Source organism: Mustelus asterias, chromosome 23 (genome assembly GCF_964213995.1).
Source record: "Mustelus asterias chromosome 23, sMusAst1.hap1.1, whole genome shotgun sequence".
NCBI lineage: Eukaryota > Metazoa > Chordata > Chondrichthyes > Carcharhiniformes > Triakidae > Mustelus > Mustelus asterias.
In genome coordinates this window covers 22,622,991-22,635,096 of record NC_135823.1, presented here as the reverse complement: position 1 = coordinate 22,635,096, position 12,106 = coordinate 22,622,991, and the positions used below count along the sequence as shown (strand labels likewise).

General features: G+C 45.0%; 1 protein-coding gene across 1 annotated transcript in view; it reads right to left on the bottom strand.

The window, feature by feature from the left end:
- Positions 1-68: 68 nt before the first annotated feature.
- The window catches only part of chtf18 (CTF18, chromosome transmission fidelity factor 18 homolog (S. cerevisiae)), a 108,690-nt gene continuing 96,652 nt past the window's right edge, over positions 69-12,106 (bottom strand). Inside the window, exons 21-22 of the mRNA XM_078239795.1 lie at positions 8,285-8,345; positions 69-864 (exon numbers count right to left, since the gene is read on the bottom strand). Coding sequence (XP_078095921.1) covers positions 722-864; positions 8,285-8,345 — 204 coding nt within the window. The 3' untranslated portion in view covers positions 69-721. The remainder of the gene's footprint in view (positions 865-8,284; positions 8,346-12,106) is intronic.

Sequence of the window (12,106 nt, the reverse complement as noted above, 5' to 3'; positions counted from 1 at the left end):
ATTCTAGGCAAAATCATTGTATGAGTGATCAACCAACTTCTTTGTACAACTAGAAAGGAGCAGTGTAAGAGGAAGATAACAAATAAAGCAATAATTAATAATGGCAAGACTTTTTATTCATTCTTTGACAAATCTGGAATCCCATGTTGTCTGAAACAAAACCCATTTAAACAACCTTCCAATCAGGGATTGGATTCAAACCAGTGGTTCAAACTTACCAATAGACTTCTCAGTTTTTGCCAACCCGTGGTTGGCATTTGGCTCCTGGCAAATTAGTCTGGTTTATGCAAATTGCACATTATTGTAAACACTTTGGGGGGGGGGGGGGATTCAGAGAGATAGGGCACCCAATTTTTGTGCAAATACCTACGAGATCCCAAATCTACTTGTAGTCCAACTCAGCCAGCCACACTGATCTTAGCTAGTTTCTTGAGCAGTCACAGTTAGGGAGTTTGAGCTGCAATGCTGTCCCACAAACCTTACCGCCACTTAACATTTCAACGGTCTCATCACTTTGTGGCCCAACACTTTGACTGGAGCTCATCTCCCACGAAAAACCATTTGCGCAATTTCCGATCTGCGGGAGTTTGGGCAAAGGCGAGTTTTCTTTGGAGGCCCAAGATCAACATCAACATCTCCATTCTGCGTTCCGTACGAGAATGTGAGAGCTCCTTCCTGCTCTTTAAACAGCTGCTCCTCCTCTCAATAACCAACGACAATCTCAGAGCAGGTCTTTTATGTAAACGTTGCGTCTAACAGCATTTGAAACCCCTTCGTTGAACCGGAACCAAACATCACTGTTTCCAACCGCTTTTCCAATAAGTTTCTCAGCTGTTTCCTTCACGGGTTCAGCACCCCCAATCACTGATAGCGAGAGAGAGAGAGAGATTAATCAATATATTGATAAGAAGTAGGCATTATGTAAGCGCCTAAGTACAGAGCTGATTGTGTTCTAGATTTGTTCAGGTTTGATACTAGAGTACGGATAAAATAAATGAGAAAACATTTTTTTTAAATTGCAGTTTTCCCCTCACAACACTTACCCTCCCTGGCCAAAAGGAACAGACAGTATGTCTCTTTTCTTAGGCTACTGTCATTTCATAGTTGGCTATGAGCAGCCTATAAAAGGAAGATGTACATTTATATACATCTTTCAGTACTTTAAGATGTTCTAAAGTAGAAGTGCTGTTCACGATTATAATGTAGGCAATATTGAAATGTAGGCAATATTGTGAGTATAGACTGGGATTCACCAATTTTCTTAATCAAAGTTAACGTTTACTTGGACTCCCCAACCCCCACTACATGGGTGCTCTCTGAGTTCAGCTTCAACTCCTCACCACACAGCAGTTCACTGTTGCTGCAACATGCTGCAAATGTTGCAAAGTCACTGGACATCTGGCAACATACACCTCAAAATACAAGCTGACAGAGAGGTAGAGGCAAGGCGACAGGGAGGAGGATTGGGTTACCGCACTGCCTCTTGATCGGAAGGATCTGGGGGTAACCAGTAAAGACAAATGGGCTGAAAGCCTTCTCATTCTACCGGACTCTTCAAAGATGATTGCAAAATGAGAGTCTGAGCACTGGTCCTATTGGGCACTTAACTATATCACAAAACCACTCAAACTGGCACAACTCAAAAGCTAGAAATTGTGGCATCATCAAGCCTGCTCTAACTTTAAAATGGGGAGGGAATGTGGGTTAGAAAAGGTGAGACACAATATAAACACTCCTCAGCCTACCCAAAACACCATGTAATCACCTGGACAAGTGTCAGAGGAGATTAACTACATTTTAAAATATTCATTCATGGGATTTGGATTTTGCTGGCTCGGCCAGCATTTGTTGCCATCTCTAATTGCCCTTACTAGGCCATTTCAGAGGGCATTTAAGGTTCAACTACATTGCTGTGGCTTTGGAGTCTCATGTAGGCCAGACCAGGTAAGGACAGCAGATTTTCTTCCCTACACAACTTTTTTGCGATTTTAAAAACAATTCAGTCATAACCCATTTCTATTGGGCCCATGACACAAACTACCCCAATTTGGTCCTAAGTGGAACTATGATAAAGATGTACTTTTTGAACATTGAGAAACTTAGTTGAAAGGCCTTACAGTGATGTAAGGAAAAGAATCAATAAGTAGAGGCTGGATGATACCAAGCTCTGATTTTAAATGTCAGTAGATTGTTTGGGGAAGGTGAGGGGAGTTGCCCTTTACAGCTCCTGGAAATCAGCATGTTGAGTCTTCAATGAGGACATAGTGAGGAGAGAGTCGAGGACACCATATTTGGAGCTCAGAGGAACATTCCGCACAGCAGAGGCCTCCCTGTATACTAACAAGGCAAACACAACTTCAGTCATTTGAGGGGGATGGGGAGAAAATCAACAACAATTTTTCTTGAAAGAGTTACTGCTCAGTCTGAAACAGAAGGAGGAACAAAACTCACTTAGGACTGCCAAATAAGCAGCTGCATAAGAGTGCCTGCTTTGAGTAATCAAAACAAATGATATCCCTGGGTGAGAATGTAGGAATAATGTGCCGGGGTGCTTATTTGGAAAAACCATCGAGGCAACTTGATGCTCAAAAGCAGCTGAGAAAATGTACCAAATAATGGCAATGCAACGATTGTCAATAGCTATAAAATTAATCTGGTTCCCTAATGTGCTTTAGGGAAGGAAATCTGCTGCCCTTACCTGGTCTGGCCTACATGTGACTCCAGAGCCACGGCAATGTAGTTGAACCTTGAATGCCCTCTGAAATGGCCTAGTAAGGGCAATTAGAGATGGCAACAAATGCTGGTCGAGCCAGCAACATCCACACTCCATGAATGAATATTTAAAAATGTAGTTAATCTCCTCCGACAGCTTTATTGGACCCAGATGATAGCAATGCTGCCTTACGAGGAGGAGGTCTCTCCCGTTCTCACACCATGTTGAGCTACAGTGATGAGGCCGGGCTTGTTTCTTTGCATAGAAACAATGTGCAAGGGTACAGGGAAAAGGCAGGGGGCTGATACTAAGTCACGATGCTCACTTGGAGAGTCGGTGCAGACACGATGGGCCAAATGGCCTGCTGCAGGGTCGCAACAATTCTGTAACCCTGTCTTGTGAAGCTAACCCACTGACAGAACAATCCACCTCAGAGATTATTACAGAGAGAAAAAAACATGTAACCATGGCAACAGTGAAGGAAATGTGCCGCTCTGAACACCAGTTACTGAATTATTTCTTAGACCTGACCAAAATGGCTTCCACTGATCAAAACTAATGAGCAACACGGTGCTGGAGACAGAAGGATGATTCCTGATTGAGGGGTGATCAGTCAGGCTGCATCCATTTTAATTGCACAGAGGTCAGGACATTTATTTTCAAACAAGAAACAGATTTAATAGCTGCTCAAACTGATGAGCGATTCAGAAGGGAATGTTCCTACTTGTACGTGGGTTGGTAACTAGAAGCCAGAGATTTTAAGATAATTGGCAAAAGAAGCAGAAAGGGGGAATGAGACTTTAAAAAAAAAATGCAGCAGCTTGTTGTGATCTGGAATGCCCTGCCTAAAAGGGATTCAATCGGTATTTTCAAAACCAAATTGGAAAATAAATTGCAGGGCTATGGGGAAAGGGTGGAGGAGTGGGACAGCTTTCAAAGAGCCAGAACAACCAGAATGGGTTGAATAGCCTCTCTTGCTGCTGCTGTATGATTCTATGAACTGTTTGCCCTTCATTATAAAATGTATATTTGCGGGGGTTAACCATGTGAACTGTGCATAATGGAGCAGTGTCCAGATAATGTTGGGCATAGAGTGGGCAGATGTTGTAGTCTGCAACTAAATGTCTGGCCCTGGGAACCAGGCTCTTGATTCCAATTTCTTTACACAGTGAGTTTACCGTAAGGGAGGGAAAAAGTAGCAAGAATGGGGGGTTGTGGAAGGGGAGGCGGGAGGAGGGGGGGGGGAGGGGGGGGGGAGGGGGAGGAGGAGGAGAGGCAACACAGATTGGCTGCATTCCTGGAGGCTTTTATCACCGGATTTCCTGACTCCAACAGTCCCATTCAGTCAAACAGCTTGCCCACTCACCCCCATCACACGCATTGCCCAATAAACTAAAAGCCTTCAAAGGAAACTAACAACACATGAATTCTTTGTAATGCCCCTATGATAATTCCCCTGAGTTGCTGGCAGCAGCGTACAGGGAGATTAATTATTAATTCCTCAAGACTCCAGAACAATCCTGGAAGGTTGGCAAGCCTACTGCATTACATAGAACATAGAACATTACAGCGCAGAACAGGCCCTTCGGCCCACGATGTTGCATCGACCAGTTAAAAAAAAAAACTGTGACCCTCCAACCTAAACCAATTTCTTTTCGTCCATGAACCTATCTACGGATCTCTTAAACGCCCCCAAACTAGGCGCATTTACTACTGATGCTGGCAGGGCATTCCAATCCCTCACCACCCTCTGGGTAAAGAACCTACCCCTGACATCGGTTCTATAACTACCCCCCCTCAATTTAAAGCCATGCCCCCTCGTGCTGGATTTCTCCATCAGAGGAAAAAGGCTATCACTATCCACCCTATCTAAACCTCTAATCATCTTATATGTTTCAATAAGATCCCCTCTTAGCCGCCGCCTTTCCAGCGAAAACAATCCCAAATCCCTCAGCCTCTCCTCATAGGATCTCCCCTCCATACCAGGCAACATCCTGGTAAACCTCCTCTGCACCCTCTCCAAAGCCTCCACATCCTTCCTGTAATGTGGGGACCAGAACTGCACACAGTACTCCAAGTGCGGCCGCACCAGAGTTGTGTACAGTTGCAACATAACGCTACGACTCCTAAATTCAATCCCCCTACCAATAAACGCCAAGACACCATATGCCTTCTTAACAACCTTATCTACTTGATTCCCAACTTTCAGGGATCTATGCACACATACACCTAGATCCCTCTGCTCCTCCACACTATTCAAAGTCCTCCCGTTAGCCCTATACTCAACACATCTGTTATTCCTACCAAAGTGAATTACCTCACACTTCTCCGCATTAAACTCCATCCGCCACCTCTCGGCCCAACTTTGCAACCTGTCTAAGTCTTCCTGCAAACTACGACACCCTTCCTCACTGTCTACCACACCACCGACTTTGGTGTCATCAGCAAATTTGCTAATCCACCCAACTATACCCTCATCCAGATCATTAATAAATATTACAAACAGCAGTGGCCCCAAAACAGATCCCTGAGGTACACCACTTGTAACCGCACTCCATGATGAATATTTACTATCAACCACCACCCTCTGTTTCCTATCCGCTAGCCAATTCCTGATCCAATTTCCTAGATCACCCCCAATCCCATACATCTGCATTTTCTGCAGAAGCCTACCATGGTGAACCTTATCAAACGCCTTACTAAAATCCATATATACCACGTCCACTGCCTTGCCCCCATCCACCTCCTTGGTCACTTTCTCAAAAAACTCAATAAGGTTAGTAAGGCACGACCTACCTGCCACAAAACCATGCTGACTATCACCTATCAATTCATTACTCTCCAAATAACTATAAATCCTATCCCTTATAATTTTTTCCAACATCTTGCCGACAACAGAAGTGAGACTCACCGGTCTATAATTCCCGGGGAAGTCTCTGTTCCCCTTCTTAAACAATGGGACAACATTCGCTAACCTCCAATCTTCTGGTACTATACCAGAGGCCAACGACGACCTGAAGATCAGAGCCAGAGGCTCTGCAATCACTTCTCTTGCCTCCCAGAGAATCCTTGGATAAATCCCATCCGGACCAGGGGATTTATCTATTTTCAGACCCTCCAGAATATCCTGCACATCCTCCTTATCAACTGTAATACTGTCTATTCTACTCCCTTGCAACCCAGTGTCCTCCTCAGCTATATTCATGTCCCCTTGCGTGAACACCGAAGAGAAATATTGGTTCAATGCTTCACCAATCTCCTCCGGTTCCACACATAACTTCCCTCTGCCATCTATAACTGGCCCTAAACTTGCCCTAACCAACCTTCTGTTCTTGACATACCTATAGAACGCCTTAGGATTCTCTTTAACCCTATCCGCCAAAGTCTTCTCATGTCCCCTTTTAGCCCTTCTAAGCTCGCTCTTCAACTCCCTCTTAGCCAATCTAAAGCTTTCTAGTGCACTACCCGAGTGCTCACGTCTCATCCGAACATAAGCCTCCTTTTTCTTTTTAACCAACAAAGAAACTTTTTTGGTGCACCACGGTTCCCTAGCCCTACCAATTCCTCCTTGCCTGACAGGGACATACCTATCACAGACTCGCAGTAGCTGCTCCTTGAAAAAACTCCACATGTCGGACGTTCCCAGTCCCTGTAATCTCCTAGTCCAACCTATGTTTCCTAATTCTCTCCTAATAGCCTCATAATTACCCTTTCCCCAGCTAAAACCACTGGCCCGAGGTTCATGCCTATCCCTTTCCATCACTAAGGTGAACGTAACCGAATTGTGGTCACTATCACCAAAATGCACACCAACTTCCAAGTCTAGCACCTGGTCTGGCTCATTTCCCAGCACCAGATCCAATATAGCCTCACCTCTAGTTGGCCTGTCTACATACTGAGTCAAAAAACCTTCCTGCACGCTTTGAACAAAAACTGACCCCTCTAACGAGCTAGAGCTATAACAATTCCAGTCAATATTAGTCAAGTTAAAATCCCCCATAACAATTGCCCTATTACTTTCACTCCTAAGCAGGATTGACTCCGCAATCCTTTCCTCAACCTCTCTAGAACTTTTAGGAGGTCTATAAAAGACTCCCAACAGGGTGACCTCTCCTCTCCTATTTCTAATCTCCGCCCATACTACCTCAACAGATAAGTCCTCATCAAACCTCCTCTCTGACACTGTGATACAATCTCTGACCAATAATGCTACCCCTCCCCCTCTTCTACCTCCTTCCCTACTTCGACTAAAACATTTGAACCCCGGGACCTGCAGCATCCATTCCTGCCCCTGCTCTATCCATGTCTCTGAAATAGCCACAACATCGAAGTCCCAGGTACTGATCCACGCTGCAAGTTCACCCACTTTATTGCGAATACTCCTGGCATTGAAGTATACACATTTCAAACCCTGCTCCACCCCACCTCTGCAATGCCGTGCATTGCAGTCCCCATCCATGCATCCCTCACTTTCAGCCCCACTACTCAGGATCCCTCCCCCCCCCCGAATCAGTTTAAACCTCCCTGCATGGCCTTAGCAAATTTACCCCCCAGGATATTGGTCCCCTTCTGATTAAGGTGTAGACCATCCTTCTCATAGAGGTCACACCTTCCCCAGTACGAGCCCCAATTGCTTAAGTACCTGAACCCCTCCCTCCTGCACCATCCCTTCAGCCATGAATTCAAACCTTCCCTCTCCCTATTCCTCTCTAAACTATCCCGTGGTACAGGCAAGAGTCCAGAGATAACCACTCTGTCAGTCTTGGCCTTTAGTTTCCACCCCAACTCCATAAATCCCTGCCTAATATCCCCTTCCCCTATCCTCCCTATGTCGTGTGTCCCCACATGTACAATAACTTGTGGTTTATCTCCCTCCCCCCTAAGAGTCCTGAATACCCTGTCAGACACATCCCGGACCCCAGCCCCTGGTAGGCAACACACCAACCCTGAGTCCCTACCTTTAGTTCCGACCCTCCTATCTGTCCCCTTAATTGTGGAGTCCCCAATCACAAGGCCCAGTCTTTTACAGCCCCTAACCACCTGAGCTTTCTCACTCGGCTCACCCCCAGAGATCTGCTCTCTATGCTCAGTTGATTCCTCCTCAACTGTAGCCTCCAGCACCGAAAACCTATTATGGAGGGGAACCGCCCCAGGGGATTGTCTTCCCGATTGCTTCTTACCCCTCCTCCTGGCATTGACCCAAGCCTCATTTCTAGGAGTTACTATTTCTCTATAACTCCTATCAACTTCCACCTCCGCCTCCCGAATTATGCGGAGTTCCTCTACCTCCCCCTCCAGCTCCTTTACACGCTCCTCCAGAAGCTGCAATCTAATGCACTTCTTACAACTAAAATCTCCTGAAACACTACTGGATTTCCTCACCACATACATCCCACAGGAGATGCAGCATACTGCCTGAACTGCCATCCCTGAAGCCATTACCAGCAAGAAAAAAAGAAAACAAAAAAAAAAAAAAAAATTACATTCCACCAAATGGCAGGAGAGAGAGATGTGGAGGCTCTCTGGGTTGCTGCATGCAAGAGAGAGACAGTAAGCACCTGATTATAATACCTGTTGAGGTTGAAACAATGTTACTTTTGTCCACTTTTCGTCCAAAGAAGTCAAGTTCCGCCTGAAAATTAAAAGCAACAAGTGCTTAGATACATAGATGCAAACACCAAACAAAAGTTCAAATAAAAAGTCTCAGGTCTGGTACTGGTAAACAGTTAATATAAAACAAATTTGGCTGCGAACATTTCTGTTCATTGTATGAAAATATTTGCCTACAAGTATGTCTTTGGCTTACTAAACTATACGTCTTAGGAATTCCTGATTAGACCTCAGATTGCACTCATTACCTGGATGCTGTATTCCTTTCTCCTTTACGGAGGGTGACAATGTGAGCCGGGCAATGCCAACACAACAGAAACACAATCTCTTCAGTAAGAGAATCTCTTGTAGTAAGAGAAAATCATCAGTGAATCAAGTGATATGGGGAGAGAGTAGAAAAGTGGAGTTGAAACCAAAGATCAGCTGTGATGGTGGCCCATACTGGACAGGCCACTCCTGCTTATGTTCTTATCCAAAAGGCTACACTTCTGACAGTGCACTTGTGATTTTGTGCCAATGTCTCTGGCGTGAGACTTGAACACACAACTTTCTGACTCAGGCGAGAGTGCAACCACTGAGCCACAGCCGAACCAATCGGGAGAAGCATCCTAGACACCTCCACCTGGTGACTAAGCCATTGGCGAGCAAATCACTCAGCTGGACAAATAAGTGTTAGCAGTACAAGGCAGTGGCCCCTTCTCAGGGCAACTCGGGAAGGACAATAAATGCAGCCCTGCCATTCCTGCGAATGAATTAAAAAAACCCCAACACATTGTGGGACCTTGCTGTGCACAAAATTCATTGTGTGTAAAGTGGGCACATAGCAAATAGTTTATTCTAAAACTGCAGCGATTATTTAAACAATGAAGGAGAGCAAACATAATTCATTTTTATATACTAGGGAAAATTTATTTCCTATCATAAAATGAAGCAGTGGATACAAAACATTAGGGGTTGGCTTTCAAAACGTAGCAATTGCTATAATGGGGGAACAAGGTTAGTAGTGATGAGCTTCAATAGGCCATTTGATCTTTCCTCATCCTTGGTTTTGTGGGTATATTTAAGTATCCCTCAGTGGCACAGTCTCCTGGGGTGAACTCACATCAAGGGTCCTTTGCACCAACATGTTGATATCCTGTGTCGGCAAGTTGCAGCTCGTTCCAATTAGTAATGCTCTTTCATGCAGCGTGACAGTTAACTTATGAACATCCCAGAATGATGTTTCAGGATTATGCTTGGATCAAAAGAAGGACACTGTGGCCGTGACAGAACAAGAGTTAGCAGTTCTCAGCAGAGACACTGCACCATGAGGCACATCGTCTGACTCAAATAATCAGACATCATCAGGGGTAAACTTTTCCAGGGATTATCAATTCCCCCCCAACCCCAGATTTGATCATCAGTTGAAGGGGGGGGGGGAAGAGGACTCTCCCCACCAGGAATATCACTGAGAATCATCACCTCAAATCTACTCTCAACCTTGATTTTATGTTAATAAAACTAAACAGATGCAAACCGAAGGCAGATCTGAGTGTTGTGAGGTGTGCAACTACTTATTCAGAGCACCCTTTTCATTGTAATCCCCTCATTTAGTTTAACCGAGTTTAACAAAATGTTAAATCACAATCTTGCCCAATTGATTTGGCACAAGTGAGCAATACCACTCTGGAGGTGATGATATGCTGGTAATCAAAACATATTAAACCAGTAGTTTAAAGGGACACAGCCCCAATGAATATGACGCACCGGCAATCTGACCATCTTCAATATCCGGGCACCTCCATTTAGTCTGTCGACAGGATGTTTCATTAGAAATTACAGTTCCTTGGATTCTCTGAATTTTAATGGGACTGGACTATTTCTACAAAAAGGTGACCCTTTGTTGGACTGTTGTAAAAATCCCACTGGTTCACTAATGCTCGTTAGGGGAGGAAACCTGCCATCTTCACTCAGCCCAGTTGATAGGTGACTCCAGTCTCACACCAACGTGGTCGTCTCCCAATTGGTTTCTAACTAACTAGCAAAAACTGCAAAGAGGAACTGCAGGCATTCCAGAAGAACCCTTCTCAGGGCAATTAGAGATGAGTAATACGTTCTGGTCTGGTCAGTGACAGTCACAGCCTGAGAATGGATTTTTAAAAACACTTTGCTTTCTGTGCCAGGTTGAAACCATTCCCATCTTATTCCAGTACACTAAGTCATGCAGTTAAAAAAAAAATGACCACTCTCTCGATGACTGACCCAAATGTCACTGATTTAAATGGGACACTTGCAGATGTTTACCGGGGCTGCACCCAGCACATTCACAGTGCAAATCACAAGGATAAATGAATAGGGCATAAAACACAGCTGCTGTGCTTTTGTAATTATGAGATTATTAAAGTAATGAATGCCCCAATCTGCCAACAAAGCCTATGCTGTAATAACTGAATCATACACTGCTGTTCGACACTTGAGCTGTGAACACAACAGCACTTTTAATAATATGGTAAGCAATTTGTATCAAAACATTGCCCAGCTGTATTTCCACATGAGCTGAGGGCAAGTGTCTCAAAGGGAAGGGGAGAGAGGGAAACATACACACATAGATCAGACTGACACTGCAGTTCAGGGCACGGTGGCACAGTGGTTAGCACTGCTGCCTCACAGCGCCAGGGACCCGGTTCGATTCCCGGCTTGGGTCACTGTTTGTGTGGAGTCTGCACGTTCTCCCCGTGTCTACGTGGGTTTCCTCTGGGTCCTCTCGATTCCTCCCACAGTCTGAAAGACGTGCTGGTTAGATGCATTGACCCGAACAGGCGCCGGAGTGTGGTGACTCGGGGAATTTCACAGTAACTTCATTGCAGTGTTAATGTAGGCCTTACTTGCGACTAATAAATAAACTTTCACTTTTTTCAGTATTGCAGGAGTGCTGCATTGTCAGCGGTGCTATGTTTCCGATGAGTTGGTAAACTGGAGTTTAACAGATATTAAAGGTCACACAGCAATATTCAAAGAAAAAGTAGGGCTCATCCCTCCTGCTCTCAAAGTCCTGGTCAACATTCCTCCCTCAAACCACACCTTTCCAAAAACAAATCTAGTCATTATTCATTATATTGATGTTTGTGGGATTCTTCTGCGCACAAAGTGTCTGCTGTGTTGCAGCAAAACACCAACACACGGGCCAGGGTAAGAAGGTAATTGTTTGGGACATTCCACTGCAGCCTGAGGTAAGGGGGATTCAAATTTCCAACTGACACACAGATAAGAGGATGAAATTAGAAACAGAGGCGTCACAGCTATACCTGCAGCAGGTCAAGGCTTGGACTCCTCATGGCCATGCAACAAGTTGTGTTTCCCCAGGAACGACCTCGAGTCAAGACATAACCACCAGAGGGGGTGGTGTGATAGCACGGAATGGAGTGACAAATGATCAATCCAATCCTCTCTCTTTTAAGGGAGCAATTGGAATAAAATTATTAACCCGTACTAATAGGTGACCAATCTCAATATTGTTGGTGTTTCCATGACAGTGATATTCAGCGAGACACTGAGGTTAAATCACAGGAAGTTATTTTTCCCAATGCTCACTGAAAGATGGGCATGGGAGAAACCCAGATGTTTAGCCTGCAGCTGTTGCCACTGATCAGGCCCCAGCCATTCCCATCAGCTGCTTCCTGCACGCTCTCCAGAGTATCCCTCTGTCACCTCTCACTGTTTGGTCGGAGAGCAGCAGGTATTCATGACATGGCTACTTCCAACCACTTGGGGGTGCCTGTGCGCTCACACACAGAGAGATCCGAC